The 19,947-nt window shown below is 44.2% G+C and overlaps 1 protein-coding gene across 2 annotated transcripts in view; it reads right to left on the reverse strand.

The window, feature by feature from the left end:
• UFL1 (UFM1 specific ligase 1) overlaps nt 1-19,947 on the reverse strand; it is a 1,228,658-nt gene that overhangs the window by 911,570 nt on the left and 297,141 nt on the right. For both annotated transcript variants that reach the window (XM_069606422.1, XM_069606423.1), the window contains one exon: nt 12,720-12,850. In XM_069606422.1, coding sequence (XP_069462523.1) covers nt 12,720-12,850 — 131 coding nt within the window. The remainder of the gene's footprint in view (nt 1-12,719; nt 12,851-19,947) is intronic.

Consider the following 19,947-nt stretch of genomic DNA (forward strand, 5'->3'; position numbering starts at 1 on the left):
AAAGAAAGGGCAGTGCCTCACAAGGAATCAGTTGCACCTAAAGTTCCATTACACTTGTCTGTACTTTCTCAATTTTTTACAATTTCTCCTTGCTTCACACAAATGTATAACTCCACTCCAAGATGGCCACCCCATTATACATGTGTCACTCCTTATTCATCACGGTGGGTGGGGGCTCCCCAAGAGGAAGTACAGGGTGCAGAGTTTCCTGTTTCTATGATATTTAAGGAGACAGAACCTTAGTCTGGCGCGTCTAAATTGAGCTTCACTGTAATTCTTACATTACTTTTTTTCCCCCATTGTTCTGACTGCAGAGATTTTTTGTCCATGGGACTATCATTCTCCTGCAAGGTTTTCCTTTGCCTTAAACATATTCGGTTCCTTTCTCTATTCCTTAAGCCTAGACTTTGGTCTGGTCTTGGGGAGCAGAGCTTGGATCCTTATTCGTCTGAACTCTGGCAGCAGCTGCCCAGATTGAATATTGTGAAGAGGATGAGGAAGTAACGGGAGAATCCGGACAACTGCTAACTGGAAGATCTACAGTAAGAGGACCGGTAAAATTTGCAATTCAAAAAGGATGCCATTGGGACTTGTGTCTGCAGCCAGTGTTTTCCAGAAAATCATGTTGCATCTATTTGGTGAGGACCTGGTGGTTGTTAGTTACCAAGATGAGATGCTTGTGTTTGTTGAAAGGGAGCAGGAGCACGATGAGAGATTGTGGAGTGTGCTGCTTAAGTTAAAGGATGCATTTTTGAGACTTAAGTTGGAAAAATACAAATTTAGAACCGCCACTGAATAACTTTGCATGTTCACACCAGGAATGGTATTCGCCCCAAAGATGATCTGTTGCAGGTCATTAAACAACTACAGAGCCTGTAATACAGACAAGAATTAATTACCATTATTAAGTTCTTGGAAACGACTATACATTTGTTGTGCACTTTGCAGACAAATCATACACATTAGGCATCTTTTGAAAACAATCTGACTTTTGAATGGACTAAGAAGTGTTAGAAGGAGTTTATCAAAACACAAAGGCAGGTCATGGGGCTCTTGTGTAGACTAGGTTTGAAGTGCAAAACCATTTTGTACACACATGCCAGTAACTCAGGCCTAAGGTATGTCTTCTGCTAAATTCAAGACGGCGAAGAGAAAACAGTTGCGTTTATCACAAGGGTTGAAGTATTCTGAAAAGAAAAAGAAGGCCTTAGGGTGTTACTGGTAAAGCAGATGGTTGGAGATTTTTGATACGGGTGGAGCACAAGTCGTTGAAGGGGGTCTTTGCCAGCATGGGGCTAGATTGCAAGCCCCGCAGGGTGGTTATATGGGTCCCACGCATTCATGTCCTAAATATGGAGGTCAAATTTGTGGCTGACGTCTTTCCTGTGAACGTGGCAAATGGGAGGCAGGAAGAAAAGTCTGAGGATAATAAAGGTGAACAGGTTGCGGATTACTGGAAGCTTGGGAAGAGAATAGAAGAGTGATGCACTGAACTCTTTGGTTGTCCAGTGTGCACACGCTGTTTAGAGATTGCCAGAGGCAACAGATGTAAGGCTGAAAGACTACTGCCAATGGTGAAATCTGAGTAGCTTGTAGAAGGAGGCATGGCACCTGGTGGATCTGCAGTGGTTCCACCTGAGGAATTTATGACCAGCTGGTTGGGATGGCACAGGGATAATCTGAAGACCAATGGCCGTATGTGCCACAACCTTTGTTGGACAGGGATGGACAGTGATGTGGAACACGTGGTGAAGTTTTGCCAAGCTTGCAGAAATACTAACCAGACTGTCCAGGTGATAATAGCGCCTAGGGGATTTAACACATTCCCAAAGAGGGCCTGGTATGAGGTGGCATTTGATTTTGTGGGGCCAATTAACGGTGGGGGCTGCATTTATGTGCTCAGACCCATTGATGTTTTTCCTAAGTGGCCAGAGGGCCAAGTCACTAGCGAGGCCACCACTCCAATTGTAATATGGTTTGCTGGAGAGAGGGATTTCATTGCAAGCTTATCCCGGATAATGGGGTACACATGACTGCACCATCCACAGTCTAGGATTCAACTGCACTCTCTGGAAAGTGTGAAGATGGCTATTGGACCAGGGCGTGACTGGGCTTATGATGTCCAACATAGAATAGTCATGTACTGTCTTGCACTCTATGGCCTGACCTGTCTCTCTTTTTGAGATTCTCAAAAAGAGAAAACCAAACACCAGAGTTTATCCTGAATTGATGAGGCATTCAACATTGTTGTAGTGGGATGAAGAAAGTGTGGGGAGGATAAGGCGAGGGAGACACTGGGTGACTAAGTTGGCTCAAAATGCTAAATGTATATGTAGGGAAAACAGAGTGTCCAGCGGGACATAGTCAAAGTAAGGATTTCTCACCATGTACCGAAGGGAAAATCCCAATTTTCCAATCCTCTCTAGATGGATGGGTTGTTTCAGCATTCAATCGTATCAGGGAATGGAAGGATTTAGAATAAGTCCCAAGAAGTAAAATCTATGTAGGAAGCCGACTGTTTATTTTCTTCCATAAAGAAGGGGTGCTGAACAATTTGCTATATTGTTACTGTTCGTACTGTTGTTGTTGCCAAAAACATTTCTCTCATTTAGAACTTTGAACTTCTCCTCTGTCGATGGAGGCTCCTTGGTGACGGGCACTGGTGTCACTATGCTCTCAGAGAGCTTGGTGACAGCACCCTGCTGTTGCAATTGAGTCCTGAGAAGGCGGCTGATGTGACAGTTTGAACAGAAGGAGGGCTGGTTGGAGAGAGCAGGTGCTCTGGAAGTCAGAGTTGCTGTTAATCTGAGCTTATATTGAACAATAAAGCCAATGACCTCTCCTCAAACGCCGATTTCTCCTGTGGCTCTACCAAACATTAACATTATGCAGGGCCTTGGGAAAGAGGCCCTGGAAGAGAGAGAAGCATTGGTAGCAGTCAACTAAGAAACAGGGGGTCAGCAGGGCAGTGAAAAACCAGCCAAAATGTACAATGACTGGGACCAAGAGAGGACCAGATGTGAACGAGCTTAACATCTGACAAGAATGAGGAACCGGGAAAGGCTTATTATCATTCGAGAGGCTAGAGAGCCCTAGAACATAAAGGCCTCCGACTGCAACCAACTGAGATGGGCATTATAACCCTGAAAGAGTGAACTGGATACCATATCCCTGGAGGAGGAGCTGTCCACTATATTCCTGAAGAGTGGGTGATGTACCTCTGGAGGCTGGGTTACCTACTGTATCCTTTATCCCTGAAAACAGAAGGAAGTGAACCAGGCACTATAACCTTGGATGGATTATAAATAGTGAGATGGATGCTAAATCCCTGAAACTGTGATTTGAGGCCAGGAAACAAGCTGGGCTCTACATTGCTGCCATTTTATTGAAGCAAAAAAGCATGCTGGGCACTAAAGGCCCAAAACTGTGTTCAGAGCTGCAATTCAGGGGCAGGCTCCTTATTAGAGAAGAGAAACCTGACATACTATATTTTGTTAGATGGGAACACCCTGTTTATTTGTAGATAAATCCATAGTTCCTATAGGTGTTTATCCCATTCCCATCCAGATGGATCTATCTGATCACTGCACTGCCGAAAATGCTGAATCCGAAAATTCTGAATTCCATTATGGCGGCACGCAGTGATCACATAGTTCCTTGTCAGCGTGTCTGCAATTTTCGAATTCTTCTTTTTGATCCCGCTGATGCACCAAATGCGCGATCAGCAAGATATCTGCTACCCCCCTCAAGATATGTGCTACCCCCTTTCCCCTCCAACCTTTACCTTGCTACTTCTTTGTTAGCTTCCTTCATCGGCTCCGCTCACATTTCCTCTTCCCTTCCGGCGTGTTTTAACTCCCACGAGAGTCCTTTTTTCCCCTTACTTTTCATTTCTGTATTGACACCCACGCATCCCCTCTGCACCCGTTCGCAGTGATTAGATGCCAATCAAGGAGGCGGGGGCACCCCTGCAACCCGCCTTGCACAGTCTTGGATCGTCAACATTTTTATCACTGCACTTTTCACAGTAAACAAACGTTTGCCGTATTAGATTCAGTATTATTGTACGATGCCATCCGTACTATAAATGGTCACATTTTAAGTTTTGGCACTTTTGTGGTGTTTGCATCACCTAACAGCCAAAATAATGCAGTGAGTGAACACAGATTTGTCGAGGAATAGAGGGCTTTGGGTTAACAAAACCTCCACAAATCACTGCAAGCCAACATACAGTGTAACAGGGAGAGAGAGAGAGAGCAGGGATGTTAACCCCTCTCCTGGTGCGCCATTGAGGAGCAAGAGAGAATCATTTTATCTCAAATCTTCAGTTGCTTATCTGCTCCACAGCCTCACTGACTGACAATAGAGAACTGGGTGGGGGACACATAGGAACTTGATCTGCTTTTGGTCCATTTGAACAGTCATAGGATGTTATATGAAAGTGATTGGAGTCCCTGCTTTGACGACTTAATTAATTTTAAGACAGAAATAACAGTGAGGAACAAAAGACCATCGCTTAAACATATGGATACTGGGGGTGGGGCAGAATTAAAATGACTAAAGATGGCTGTGTTCTTGTTTGTTGAATGTTTCTGATCAGGAGTACTGTACCTGAGAACGACATGTGTCCATGTTGCCCTTGGTCTATTTATTGCTCAAAACAGCCTTTTTGTTCAAAATATGCAGGTTCTGCCCCCAAAATATCTCCTATATAGGGCCAATACAACAGTGGAAGTCATTTTTAGTTTTTTCACTGGGTATCTCGTCATTAAACACGCATCGAAGCAATGCTCACTTTGCATGGTTTAGAAACTTTCCACTTTTTCCACACCAATTTCTGGAATCTCATATGCTTGATTTGGGTGACTATTAGCTTTTGCCCTCAATTTCCGGTGAATCAGAGCGGTTGTCATATTTTAAAAAGTGGTCTTTGGAATCCAGGGTTCGAAGTTGCTGGTTAGCTTGAAAGCATTGACTCATTTAGCCAAGTGGTGCCATAAAAGCATGCCTATGTTATATTAACTATATGTTTGGGAATGTGCATAAAAGGAGCATTAAGACGTATCCAGAAGACATTTAATGTATGATGGGGCTTATATATATTAATAAACAAAAACACTTTGCATGATGGGGCTTATATATATTAATAAACAAAAACACTTTGCATCTCATATGGAAGTTACATTTTTTATCACTATGTGTTAGCATCTTGTTCCCCAGAGGTAGCTTATACTTTGTGGATCATGTTTGATACCTAGGAGCTACTTTTAGCTGCTGTGTATCTTTAGATAAAATCTTTATTTTGATAGTGTGGATTCAATGTTGTCAGGAAGGGGATGCATGTAAGCATTACAACGTAAAGATGAGAGGGAGTGTCGTCGACGTACTCAACAGGTGATGGCTACTGTATCTGACATATGTTCAATATAGATTTATTAGTCTATCTTGATATGAATGACTCAAAGCACATTCATAACATTCCCAAGATCCACTAGTAGCCTTGGTATCTCGGTTCTGGAATGGCATTGTCCACTGGGCCATGATCTGTTGGCAGGTCTTTGAGGATCAAGTCAGCATTCTTTCCTTTGTCTGGAGCTTCTCTGATGTCTACATTGTTAGTTTCCTCCTAATGGACTAATACATGAATGGCAGTTCATGAGTGTGCTAGTTTCTAGGTGTTTCTGTAGATGTTGGGTAACATCCAATTGAAGTGCTTGGCAAATAAACAGACTGATATGAGATGATAGTTGAACAGACCCTTTTATCTAGACTTTGTTGGAGTGAGGTACTTAATCTCCTTTACATAGTGATACACTCTTCGAGGTGTTGATTAAGGGATGCAGGGCTGTCAAGTGTATTTTGAAGGATTGCGGACTGCCAGAGGGGTTAATCTTTTCATGAAATTGGTGGTTTGGCCAAATTCTACATAGAAATTGGTGTGAGTCCGTTAAATCGCGTGAGATGTTGTAGATCAATGGCAGAGAGAGTCATTTGTATAATGGCTCTATTCGCCTCAGTTTGGAGCGGAATGACAAACATTTTCCTAACACAGGTTGTCTCTATCAATAAAGAATCCTTGGACTCGAAAAGAAGAATGTAGCAAAGTTTCTTTGGAGTTATAGCAATGTCTTACTGAATTGAAGACGCTGGCACAGTTCCAACTTGAAAATGGTATTTACTTCTCAAATAAGTGTTATGATGGTGCTTAGGTTGTTCATGTAAATTACTTGCTAGGATACCCATGTAGATAGTTATCAGAGCATTCCACTTTGATGCACCTGCAGTTCTTGGGTGGAATGTTTATAGGTTTAGTGATGTTAGTGAGGCTGTGTAGAATGTTTTGGCTCAAAAAAGGTTCTTGAGCAGTTGTTGTCTCAGCCCGGAGGAAGGACGTGCTTGGGGTCTGTGACTACTTTACTTCAAATAAACTTGCATTACTATACAAGTCTGGGGACATCATTCTTTTATTTGCGACGAGGACACAAGATCAGACACCGGTACAGGATTAAGTTATTTAGCCGCTCCCCATCGGTTGTAACAGCGGCCAATGAAGGAACAAAAGAAACTGCTTCCCCTGCTTGGAGTACCCAGCGACCAACCCGGGAGCAAGTGAAGCCGCTCCGCCAATCCTGGCGTTTGCAGCGGCCAACGTGTCTCGGTAGGAGTCAGCGAACAATATTATGCAAAGGAAATCGAGCGGCATCGTGACCACACTGCCGCTCTGCCAAGCCTGGCGTTTGCAGCAGCCAGCGTGTCTGAGTAGGAGACAACAAACAATATTGTGCCAAGGAAAGTGAGTCGAATCGTGACCGCACACCGACAAAGCAATGGACACGTCATCCCAGTGACAAAACTCTGCATGACACACAGTAAGGTAAACAAACTTACCTTAAGTTGCAGTGCATGCAAAGGAACCACATGCTGGAAATAATTCTCCGGAGAACGACGGTACAGGAAAAAGCGGTAGGAGCTGCGCATGCGCACTACGCTGCCAGACTCAGTCCAAGCGGACATGACGAGTCTGCGCATGCATGCGAAAGAAGGAAGCGATCACGTACTCGTGTTACATAGCAAAAGGAAAGAGAGGTGTGCAATTTTCTACTTGAGTTAGTGGAACGAGTAGTGGAGCAACTTTGGAGCTAATAAAGCACATTAAGTGCAAAGTATTCACATTAACCAAGCATTGCAAGCCAGGAAATAAGTTAGTGTAAAGAAGGCACATTAGGGGAAACCAAAACACTGACTGATCTAGCTTTGCAAGTTTGCAAAACCCAATTGCAAATCGGTAAACTGCAGTCCAAATGAATCAAACACTCTAGAAATAGATACCAATAATCCTCCAAGGCAAAAGGGACACAAAAGAGAGAAAAGCACATTGAGCATTGTTCCTACCACTCAAACCGACATAGGTTTGACAGGAGCATGGCGCTAACTGGCCTGCCAGGTCCATCTCTGTTCATGGCATTTCCAGGCCCTCCGAAGGTGAAATAGCCCCAGTGGAAGAAGGGTTTCTTACACTACATTAAGGCTGCTTGTGGCAACTCGTTCTCAATGGACAGGAAAGTCTCCTTACTTATGCATTTTTTAGGCTACGAAGGTCAAAGGGTTTATGATACGTTGCGGCCCTTCCAGATGAAGGTGAAAGAGATAGTATGTCGGAATTGGATATTGCATTAAAAGGAACTAGATCTTAAGTTTAATCCAAAAACGAGCACAATATTAGAAAGATACAATTTTGGTACTAGAGTCCAAGAACAAGGGGAAAGCGTGGAAGAGTTTGTCACAGCTTTGAGACATTTAGCTCTTTCCTGCAAATTCAAGGAGTCTTTTGATGAGCACATCAGAGACCAATTTATGATTCATTGCAGCAGCAATAAAATAAGAGAGGAACTATGGTTGAGGGATGAACCATCATTGGAGGATGTATTGAATATCGCCAAGAGAGTGGAACATTCCATGGCCTATGTAGCAAAGAGCCGAGGAGGACAGCAATGAAGTAAAGGTCGAAGTGCTTAATGTGGTCGAAGCCAAACCAAGGAAAAAGGGAAAGGATAAACCCAATGTGAAAGAAAGAACGGATACTGAAGCCAGTAAATGGAAAGGGGACAAGAGAGAGGAGAAAGAATTTTTGTGTTATAGGTGTGCTATTAATACACATTATGCTGCTTCTATGTCATGTCCCGGAAGGAGAGCCACATGCAACAAGTGTAAGAGGCAAGGTCACTTCGCCAATTGTTGAAAAACTATCAGACAAACCACTAAAGGAAGGTCATAGTAGTCAATGATGATGATGGAAATGTAAGTTCAGAAGAGGATGAAAATTGTTATGTTGAAAACATTACTGTGTAACTGTATGTTGTGCGATATGGGAGATACTGAATGTGAACATCCCCATGCCGATGCAAGATTGAATGGAAGAAGTGTTAAGATGATGGCAGATTCCAGATCTGAAATATCTTTAATGTCTTGAAAGGACTTTGAGGAAGAAATGCAAGGGAATATAAATAAATCTACTTGTGCCAGATATAAATCCGAACGGATACAATCAAGACAGGATAGAGTTATTAGGATAATTTGAGGCTGAATTTGAATTAAAGGGGAGACATGCCACTAGAAAAGTTTACATCACCAAAAATGGGATGACGCTGTTTGGTTGGAGGGACCAGAAGAAACTAATGGTGAGATTAGATCCCAATCAAAGTGATCAAGTGTTACAGATTAACACATCAACTTATGATAGGCATGAAAGGGTCTCCAGAAAAGGTATAGGCAAAGTAAAAGGGATGCAACATAAAATTGTGCTAAAAAAAAAGGTGTGTGTGCCTGTGTGTGCAAAATTAAGTCCTGTGCCCTTAACTTTAAGGGAGGATGTGAAGAGAGAGTTACAAAAATTGTTGAACATGGGAATAATTGAGAGAGCGTGGGCGGACATCCCGTTAGTTATTGTGAAGAAACCATTAGGGGATCTGCCTATGTGTGAATTTGCGGAAATTAAATAGGTCAGTACTTGTGGATAGATATCCATTGCCCAATATGGGTCAGATGCTTGCCATGGTGGGTCAGGGTAGGTGTTTTTCAAGGCTAGATATGGCGTCAGTCTATCATCAGGTAGAGCTAGAGAAGGATTGTAGAAAATTGATGGCTTTCATCACGCATGAAGGTGTCTTCCAGTTCAGGAGAATGCCATTTGGCCTGGTATCTGCTTCCTCAGTTTTCCAAAGGATAATGATGCATTGTTCCGTGATGAAGAGGAAAGGTGATCTGTTATGTTCCGATCCTGTTGGCGTGGTTGCAGTAATGAAAGGTGCCGTAAGAGGGAGTGGAGGGCAGGTGTGGAATAAAAATAGAATTGCCATTGTGAGGAGAGGTTGTGTGTGATAAGAGAGGGAGATATGCTATGATGTTACTTAAGATGTTCATGTAAAGAGTTGCTAGGACACCCACGTAGATGGGGTACGACGTCCTTTCATCACAGGATTTTTTTTGCTGTTTTTTTTACCGCGATTTGCATGCCGAAAAAACCCATTGAATTTTGGGGGCTGGGGGGTAGAAACATATTTTGGGTGTGGTTGTTGGGGAATATATAAAAAAAATGGGGGATGGGGATTTTTGGGGTGGGGGGCCCAAAAATAAAACAAAAAAATGCAATGAGTTTTTTCGTAAATAAATCCACGGTAAAAAAAACACGAAAAAAACATCCCACGGTGAAATGACATGGAACCGTAGATGGTTATCAGAGTATTCCACTCTGTGATGCACCTGTAGTTCTTGGGTGGAATGTTTATAGGCTTAGTGATGTTAGTGATGCTGTGTAGAATGTTTTGGCTCAAAACAGGTTCTTGAGCAGTTGTTGTTGTCCCAGCCTGTAGGAAGGACATGCTTGGGGTCTGTGGGGTCTTACTCCGTTTTCCAAACGATAATGGATAAATTGTTCCATAAAATCGAAGGTGTTTTCTGTTTCCAAGATGACATCTTAGCATCTGGGGATAGTATAAAGGTATATGATGAAACGTTAGAAAAAGTACTAGAAATTCTTGGAGATGGAGGGATTACGTTGAGAAAGGACAAATGTGTTTTTTGTGTTGATAAGGTGGAATATTTAGGCCATAAAATTTCAGCCCAAGGAATAAGACCCAAAATTGCCATGGTGAATGCAATAAAAGATGTGATTGAGCCAATGTCAAAAGGAGAATTACGTCCTTTTATAGAAATGTTGGAGTTTTATCAAAAATCTATAAAGAATTATTCTGAAAGAGTTACAGAAATGAGGAGATTGCTGAGAAAAGGTGAAGAGTTCATTTGGAGTGAAAAGTGTAGTGAAGAATTAAAAGAAATTAATCTGGCGGCGCCATTAAAGAAATTTGATACAAGGTAAAGGAGTATTATCACTGTTGATGCCAGTGGAATAGGGTTAGGTGCCGTTTTGTCTCAGATGAATGCCAAAGGAGAGGAGGAAATTATTATGCATGCGTCCAGGGCATTAAGAGGGGCTGAATTGAGATATTCGGTACTGGAAAAGGAAGCGTTGGGTTGTTTTTGGGCCATCAAAATGTTTATTTTGTATGGGGAACTGATTTTATAATCAAAACAGATCATAGACCTTTAAAGGCGATTTTTGAACGGAAAGGTTTAGATAAGGTATCCACATTTACAATGCCATAAGTTTGAAATGTGCGTGGTGACAGGAAAAGATAATGTGTTGGCTGATTGTTTATCGAGATTGACTAGAAGAGAGGAAGAGACATCAAGATAATGCCATGGAGGTAGTTTTTGCCATGTATGATGGTATTATTGATAAGGAGGAGTGGGTAATGGCTGTGAATAATGACAATGTTCTTTCCAAGATAAAGTTGTATATTGAGAGTGGATGGCCCAGCAAGGGTGAGGATTCTCAAGGGGAGAGACCATTTTGAGAAGGTCGCGATGAACTCAGTTTGGAAGGTGGAGTTGTGTTTCGTTGGGGACGGGCCGTGGTGCCTGAAAACATTAGAGCATACATCATAGATATTGCTTATAAAGGACATATTGGTATCAGCAAGAACAAAGCAGTGTTGCAGTATGATTATTGATGGCCAGTTTTAGAGAGGTTGAGAAGAAATTGCAGGATTGTACTGGATGTGTAGAGAGTTGCAAAGGTGTCACGACGAAGGAGCAGCCCATGATGATAAATGATGTCCCATGCAAGGTGTGGGATGAAGTAGCCATAGATATTTTTGGGTCCAGTCGAAATGGGGCTTGGGTAAGGTAGATTGGTGATTGTTTTGCTGGATAGGTTTTCCAGGTGGTGTGAGTGTAAGGTATTTAGAGAAGTAAGTGGTGCAAGTATTGTCACATTTCTGCATGACATTTTTGCAAGAGACGGCTTTCCGAGTTGCATACTTACGGATAACGCCTTACAATTTACGAGTGGTTGTTTTAAGGAGTATGTGCAAAGTTGTGGGATAGTGCATAAGAGAGCAGCGTTATACCATCCTGAATGTAACAGACTAGTGAAAAGGATGAACTTTGGAATGTACTGTTTATCAATATCACAAGAAACCTTCTGCTCATCATTTTTTTAAAGGTTCAGGTTTTGCTAGGCTGCATATGTTGGCTAGACCCAGTCCCTAGACACAGGTGAGGGAGTGTGACTAGGGTCCTACTCTCTACGCCCCCGAGCACTACATCACAGAGATACTGGCAGTATCTAGCCCCATGGTCACCTCGTCAAACACCCAAAGGTTCAGACAGGGTCCATGTTCCCTGAAAACACAAGCCCAATCTCCGGAAGTAAGCCCTGATGATTGAGGGCCATGTGCAGTTGGCCCACCAAGAAGCTCAAAGACAGATGCAGAGCGCCCAGGATAGAGGAACTTTACCATGGCATCCCTGAGATCAGTGAATAGTAAACAGCCAGCAAGGAGTGTACGAGCACAAAGGACAGCAAACACTACCAAATTCCAGGAAACCTGAGGGCCCCAAGGCCAAGCTTAAGGTTTTAAGAACCCTGCAGGAGGAGAAGGCCCAGGGGAGCTTGGATGCCTGCTCAAGCTGATAGCCATAACCCGTGGGTTCCATACACGTTATTCCCATTCTGCCGCAAAATGAAGTTTTAAGTATTGAGAAGGACAAGAGGAAGACCCAAGATCCTGCAAGAAATCCGTAACCATAGTAGAACAAAAAAACAGAAACTTTATTATTTAACAATTCCACACACCGTTTTGTGTAGTTCGTTCCATGCTAGGAATACCCGGTTTACTTATATATAAGAAAATGGATCAAAGTCTCTTAACAACTTTGATTAGCAAACTAGCTTAACAAACATAAGTGGAACAATACAATGATCTCTCCAAACAGAGAATTCTATCCATTACTCCAGATGAAAACACACACATTATCATCTGCACAATTTCTGGAAAATTAAAAACTGTATATATTAGGAAGTGGTTTGTGAAAAGTATTCTTCATAGTAGGTACATAAACTTCCAAAACTTTGGAACTCACCGTTCAACTCTCAGACTATAGGAAAATCAAATTCAATTAATGAAAATGTTTGAAACCTAAAGATTTTGCAAAGAATCTGTGTCTATTTATCGTTTTACTATTCATTGAAGTATTTCCCTTTAGCCAGCAGGCATATGGGTGCAATGTGAGAACAATGCAAAAAGTGTTCCTCCAATCAAACATTTGCAATATTGGAAATAACCAGAAATGTGAACTAGAAGAGCATCAACACTTGCCTAGTGATTGCACTGAAAAGTCCACGGATGCGTGCTTGATGCCGAGCCACAAATGCCTCCGTGAAAATCACTCCTCGATTGTTTTGGTCTATTTGCCCATGGATAATTCTACCAATTCGCAGAGTAAATACCTGTAAAGATCAAAGAATTAATCCATGGTGATTGCAAATATTGCAGAAATAAAGCTTTTACGAACAGATTACATTCATACATTTACATGGAAAAATTATGAATAACTGAACAAGAGCACAATAGATTTTCTCAGACAACGTAGCAGAGCCGCCAGTCCACTACAGCTTTATAATATAACGTTAGTTTTGGTACTCAGACATTAATTTCGAAATTGCTGTACTTTTGCTTGGAACCAGAACGTTTTGACTAAGCAGTTCTCTAAATGAGTGAGGGCTGAACAACGGTGACGTCATCAGTTGCCCTTATACTTTCTGATGGACCTGAAGACCCTGACTGGTAACCACTGGCCCATCCCCTTCTCAAGGGCAGGGCGTGTCTCTGAAGAGATGGACACAGAAAGTAAAAGTTGCTTACCGTAGGGATTATGACACTCATGTTCCACTGTTTCCCTTCCTCCATACTCTTATAACTACCCGTCCGCAGGTGACAGGACCAGAGCCATTTCTTCAATAGAAAATTCTTTATTAATTTTAGCGCAAAGTAGCACAGAGTGGGTACACTTGCACATGGCAGCCACCATCCCAGCCTTGTCCCACCAGTCGCTTCCAATACACTCAGGCCGTAGCTGAAGGATGTATGTTTTAGAAGGTGGGAGGGCCTATGGAGAAAAGGTTACTACGGACTAGGAGTAACAGTCAATATAGTGAGTAACTTTGCAACTGTGAGATTCTCCTCTACAAAATGAATCGAAACACAATATCTGTAGATTTATTAGAATTCTACAAATTAAAAATTAAGTCAGATTTCACTGCATAAATTCATGCCATGTGTCTCTGTGCTCATAAGGGTCGTGGGAACACAGAAATCGAACAAATATGATTGTGAACTCAAAATTGTCCAAAGTGCAGCATATACCTTCTCACGTGTTCAGAATGTGATCAACCTATTAACATTAAGGGTTGTATTGCCTGGGAGCGTCAGCCTGATAAGCAAACCAATGGGATGATTAAAATCAAACCAATAAAAACGTGCAATGTCACGATGACAAGTGTAGGAATATTTTCCTTAATATAAGCCGAAATGCACAAGGAATAAAAAGAGCAATAATTTTGAATACCTGTTCGGATAGATGAGTGCTATTATTGGAAAATATCTGCGGATGAAAGGGGCATTATTCATGAGGAAGTTTGAAGCAGAAGTACCTGAGGCAGACCTAGTTTCTAAGAAAAGGGAGAGAGAGAGACTCAACAGCAGGGTTTGAAAATTAGGGGAGCTAGGAGCTATTTAGCTACTGTGTGTTGTCTAGAAGAGCACGAGTAGCTTTATACCAACATCTACCAGGAGCTACTTTTGGCTCCCAGGCAAACTGATGTCGAACAAACGCACCTAAGTAAATTTAACTGTGTTTGGGACAATCTATAAATAACATTAGGACACATGTATAAAAGATTTAAAGCAAATCGGGTAATGAATAATGGACACAATTATATGTTTGCATCTTATGTGGTAGTTAGATTTGTGGAACGCTATGTACTACCGCCTCGTTCCCCAGTAGTAGCTTCTGGTCACTGACTAATGCTGAATACCCAGCAGCTATTTCTAGCTCCTGCTTATCCAATCATAATTGTGTTCCCTGAGAAGGCGCTTTGCAGACTGAGACATTATTTGAAAACTGAGGGTCCATGTAGGTTATGCGCCTCAAAGAATTATTCAAAATTTAGTATGAAAATTCCCCAATGTAATTAGATAAAGGCCCACTAGATGTAGGTCACATTTGGGAAATGAAAGGGTTGTGTAACAAAGCACAGCAGCAAATGTATGAACATGTTATGAAAACCAAGAGAAAACAACGAAATGTCCTACCTTCCCACATTCCCACAGGTGTCCCAACCAAAACGGTACCTCACATGTGAGGTGCACCAACCTGGGCGCAAAGGGAAAAGGCTAAACCACTGGTAACCCAAAGTGTTTCAGAACAGCAGATTTTGCGGGAATTTGCTCTTGTGGACAGCCTACAGATTTGAGCCTGGGGTGTCGCAGCCACCAAGAAAAACAGGGAACCCCATGCATTTCTGAAAATAAGACACCTGTGGGATTCCACAGAGGTCTGACTTGCGCAAGTCGCCCCAGAATTTATTACCCATAAGCCCTGGCAAAATCAGAGATTGAAGGAAAAAAACAACTCAATTTTCAGACATTTCCCACCTCCAAACCACTGAAACATACCGCCAACACATGTCCTACCTTCCCGTGTTCCCACAGGTGTCCCAACCAAAACGGTACCTCACATGTGTGGGTGCACATACCTAGGCACAAAGGGAAAAGTCTAAACCACTGGTAACCCCAAGTGTTTCGCAGGGCAGATTTTGCAGGAATTTGCTCTTGTGGACAAGCTACAGATTTGTGCCTGGGGTGTCGCAGCCACCAAGGAAAACAGGGGACCCCATGCATTTCCGAAAATAAGACACCCGTGGGAATCCACAGAGGTCCAACCTGCGTGAATCGTCCTAGAATGTATTACCCACAAGCCCCGGCAAATTCTGAAAATTAGCAAATAAAACAATTTTCAGACATTTCCCACCTGGAAACTCCTGAAACACGCAGCCAACAACACCTACCTTCCCACATTTCCACAGGTGTCCGGATGAAAACAGTCCCTCATATGTGTGGGTGCACCTACCTCGATGGAAAAGAAAAAGTGTTGACTGTCCACATGTCCAACGGCAGTCCCAGGGAGCCCCGGCAGTTTCGTCGTCCGTTCCCGGAGGGAAATTCTGTAATGCTGCCTAGCCAGTCCAGCAGCGGTTTCAGGGAGTCTCGTCATGCTCCCCGTCCTTTCCCAGAAGGAGAAGGTGTAACACAACCCAGCCAGAGCTCAAGGATGGTCGGGGGTGATGTCCCAGGCCTTGGGCACCCATCTCCCATGTGTGTCGACCATCCCCAACCCCAGCCTGGAGCTCTGGCTGGGCTGAGTTACAGAATTTCCCTCGGGGAAAGGAAGGGGACCCTGCCAGGGCTGTCTGGGACTGCCGCTGCACTTGGGGATGGTCGCCCCATATGGGAGACAGCCACCCAAGGCCGGGGACATTACCCAGACTATCCTGGAGATCTAGCTGGCCTGCATTACAGCTTCTCCCTCAGGTAAAGGTCGGGACCCTGCTGGGGCTCCCTGGGACTACCGCTGTTCTTGGAGACGGTAGACCCACATGGGAGACGGATCCCCAAGGCTCAGGACATCACCTCCAACCGTCCTGGAGTTTTTGATGGCCTGTGTTACAGCTTTTTCCCACCAGGGAGCCCCAGCAGTGTGCCAATACCTCCCAGAAGGGAAAAGCTGTAACGCAGCCCAGCCAGAACTCCAGGACAGTTGGAGGTAATGTCCCCGGCCTTAACAATCCATTTCCCATGTGGGTGTACCATCCCCAAGCCCAGCGGCAGCCCCAGGGAGGCCCAGCAGGGTCCCCATTTGTTCCCCAAGGGAAATTCTGTAACGTAGCCCAGCCAGCGCTCCAGGATTTGTTGGGGGTGATGTGCCTGGCCATGGGCGGCTGTCCCACATGTGGGTTGACTGTCCACAAGCCCAGCAGCTGCTCCAGGGAGCATCAGCAGGGTCCTCGTCCTTTCCCAGAGGGAGAAGCTATAACGCAATCCAGCCAGAGCTCCAGGGTAGTAGGGGGTCATGTCCCTGGCCTTGTGCAGCTGTCTCCCATGCGGGTTGACCATCCCCACGTGCAGCGGCAGTCCCAGGGAGCCCCAGCAGGTTCCCCATCCATTCCCTGAGGAAAATTTTGTAACGCAGCCGAGCCAGCGCTCCAGGATTTGTCGGTGGTGATGTCCCTGGCCTTAGGTGGCTGTCTCCCATGTGGGTCGAGCGTCCCCAAGTCCAGTGGCAGTTCCGGCAGGATCCCCATTCTGCCCCAGAGGGAAAGGCTGTAATGCAGCCCAGCCCGAGCTCCAGGCTGGGCTTGGGGATGATCGACACACATGGGAGACGGCTGCCCAAGGCCTGGGATATCCCCCATGACAATGACAATCCTGGAGCTCTGGCTGGGCTGTGTTACATAATTTCCCTCTGGGAATGGATGGGGACCCTGCCGGGGCACCCTGTGACTACGCCTGTGCTTAGGGATGGTCGACCCATATAGAAGACAGTCGCCCAAGGCCAGGGACATTAGCCCTGACTATCCTGGAGATCTGGCTGGCCTGCGTTACAGCTCCTCCCTCCGCAAAATGTCGAAACCCTGCTGGGACTGACGCTGTGCTTCGAGATGGTTGACCCACATGGGAGACTGCCACCCAAGGCAGGGGACATCACCTCCGACCATTCTGGAGCTCTGGCTGGCCTGTGTTGCCCCCATCCTCAAGGACTGAACTGGCTACCCCCTTGAAGCAGGCATCATATTCTTCATGTTGAACACTGCCAGAATCACCTACAAAGCAGTCACAAACAGAACACCACTCTGTTTGGCAGAGAAACTCACAATTTCTGGAGGCCAACACACCACTGGAAGGCACACTTGCAAACAAAACGGCAAGAGGGAATAAAAACAGGTAACACATTTTCTTGCCCTGCACCCTGTATCTGGAACAATTGACCAACAAAGATAAAACCAGCCCCTTCTATCCTACACTTCAGGAAGGACCTGTAGGCCATCTTGCGAATTGCTGATTGCTCCACTTGACACCTATTTCTCCCCTTTTTGGCGTTCCGACCTACTCTGCTCTCTTACCCTTACCGATCCCAGCTCCACTGCTTCCCCTGCAACCTTTTTGTGACCACCTCGGTGTATCCCCTTTAGAAAGCGCTTCATTGATTCGAAAGTAGGTTTGCGCTTTATTAATCACGTATATGCATACATACATTAATTACATCAAAACATAAATCCACACTATGCAACAGGAAACAAAGATGACCAACAGAACCCACAAAACCAAAGTACAGTTCAACACCTTCACAGAGAATAAAGTAGGTGGGACAACTACTATAGTGTGTACAGGTTTAACCTAAAACTAAAAATAGCATTCATAGTCTCACAAGAATCAGAATCGCTAACTCAGGATGTTGGATGAACTCAACTAAGAGACATAGGCTTTCCCTGCATTATGTTAACCTTGACTTCAGGATAGTGTATTTAAACACAAACTATCACAAAGGCAGTTAACTAAGAGCAAAGGATGTAACCAGACCCTAACCAGGAGCGACTAGTCTCTTCAGGAATAGCCAATCTAATAAACAAGTTTCAGATATAGCACTGCTATACTTTCGGGCTCAAAACTCATAGTCTCAGGCTTATAGACTCCAGCTTGCCTCTGGTCTCCACTGTTCCAGGGACATAGCACCCAGCTTGCTTCTCTACTTCACAGCCGGTCCCCTCTCCATATTTTGATCTTTGCCAACCTCTCAGATACAGACTCCACCAGTGTCTCGGATCCCTCTCTGGAGTATGTTCTCTGCCAGCATCTGGGGTAAATCCCCCAGATGGATTTCAGGTTTCCGTTTATGGCACTGATTAACCCCCCCCACCCCTCGGTTTCTCTCCCAAAGTCTGGTTCTCTCCTTGGGACTGTTGCTATACCAGGCTCCAACTCACCCCAGGAGTCAGTTGCTCTCTTAGGTTATGGTTGTCTCCCAGGATCTAGCTCTCTCTTAGGACATTACTCCTACCGTGAGTCAGTCTCACTCTAAGTGTTCTTGCTCTGCAAGGGATAAGGGGCCATTGTCACCATAAAGGTGTTATGGTGGCTAAGCGTCTGCAGTGTCTCCTGGCCTCTAATCCCTCCAAGTCTTCCCAGTTCTCCTGGTTATCCCACTTGCTCTGATCTCACAGCTCTTCGGCTCATTTCTGAACTGCATCCTTCCCCCATGTGTTTGACCCATATTGCCAGCGCCAGGAGTTTTCTCTGATTGACTGGGGTGGTGAGATAGCTCTCAGCAGTTATCTGATTGGCAGTGGGTTTTGTAGTTCAGAATTTAGAGTGGGATTGAAATGGCTAGGGGCCATTTTGAATTCATGCCATGTGCTTTGGACGTTCAGTTAGTGAGCAGCCCATTTCCCTCTTGTCTTGGTTTGCTGCCAGGTAAAGAGATTCATGACTGGGGAAGTTGGACTTTTGGTGCTCTCGCTGCTTCAGTTTTCTTTGGGAATTTTGAGTTGATTCTTGTGTGGTTTTAGGGCCAGATGCGTACTATGCATGTATGGAAGGGGGAGGATTTACACTGTGACTGTGCTGTTGAATCTGAATGAAGGGGAGGGACGATGAGTATATGAGGGAAGTGTTGGGATGTTTTTTTCTTTCCTACCAGCAGGTGTTTGAAGAACTTTGCATTTTGCCTCCAAGCAGCAGCGCCAGTGGTTACCATTTAAATCAACTGGTTTGTCACTGTTGGATATTGGGGATGTGGCGAGGAGCATCTTCCTTCCACTCGATTCGGTTTTGGGATGTCCTTAATGTTTGAGTGGGATATTTTCATCCAACACTCCTCCCAAAATAATCAGTAGGCTGGGTGGCATCTGCTCCTGTCAATTTGGCGCAGGATAACTTGGGGAATGTGGAGAGGCTCTTGGATACACAGCCGGTACGGTACCACCTCAAGGTAGCTTCTCCTGTTGCTGGTCGGCATCCTCAGTCCTTAGAGCCCCTCTTTTTCCCACATAAGTGGGACCTTCAAATGTGACTACCACGTAGGCCAGGAAGCTTGATAGACCATACCTATATTCCATCCAGCACGGGGCACAAATTCAAGTTGCAAGCTACTAGCGAGCCACAAAAAGTCACTTGGCACCTCAATTCTAAATATACACACCATTATTTACTCACCCAAGAGTCAAATATCACTAGTCAATGGCTAGTGGTGAGTGCAAATATTGCACCCTGACATACATCATAAATCACAATAATATACAGGCATATGGGGCTTGGAATACTGTTCTTGATGTTAGAGGACCACCTTGCCATGACTCTTACAACAAACCACATTCTTATGTTTGACTACTAGATGGTCCGACTGGACAATTCGTAGACTTTACCCTTGTTTTTTTCATATTGTCATTTTACTTGCTTATATCTTTGGTTAGCCTTGACCTTTCTTCATAGT

This window comes from Ambystoma mexicanum, chromosome 4p (genome assembly GCF_040938575.1).
Source record: "Ambystoma mexicanum isolate Mex_15411 chromosome 4p, UKY_AmexF1_1, whole genome shotgun sequence".
Classification (NCBI taxonomy): Eukaryota; Metazoa; Chordata; class Amphibia; order Caudata; family Ambystomatidae; genus Ambystoma; species Ambystoma mexicanum.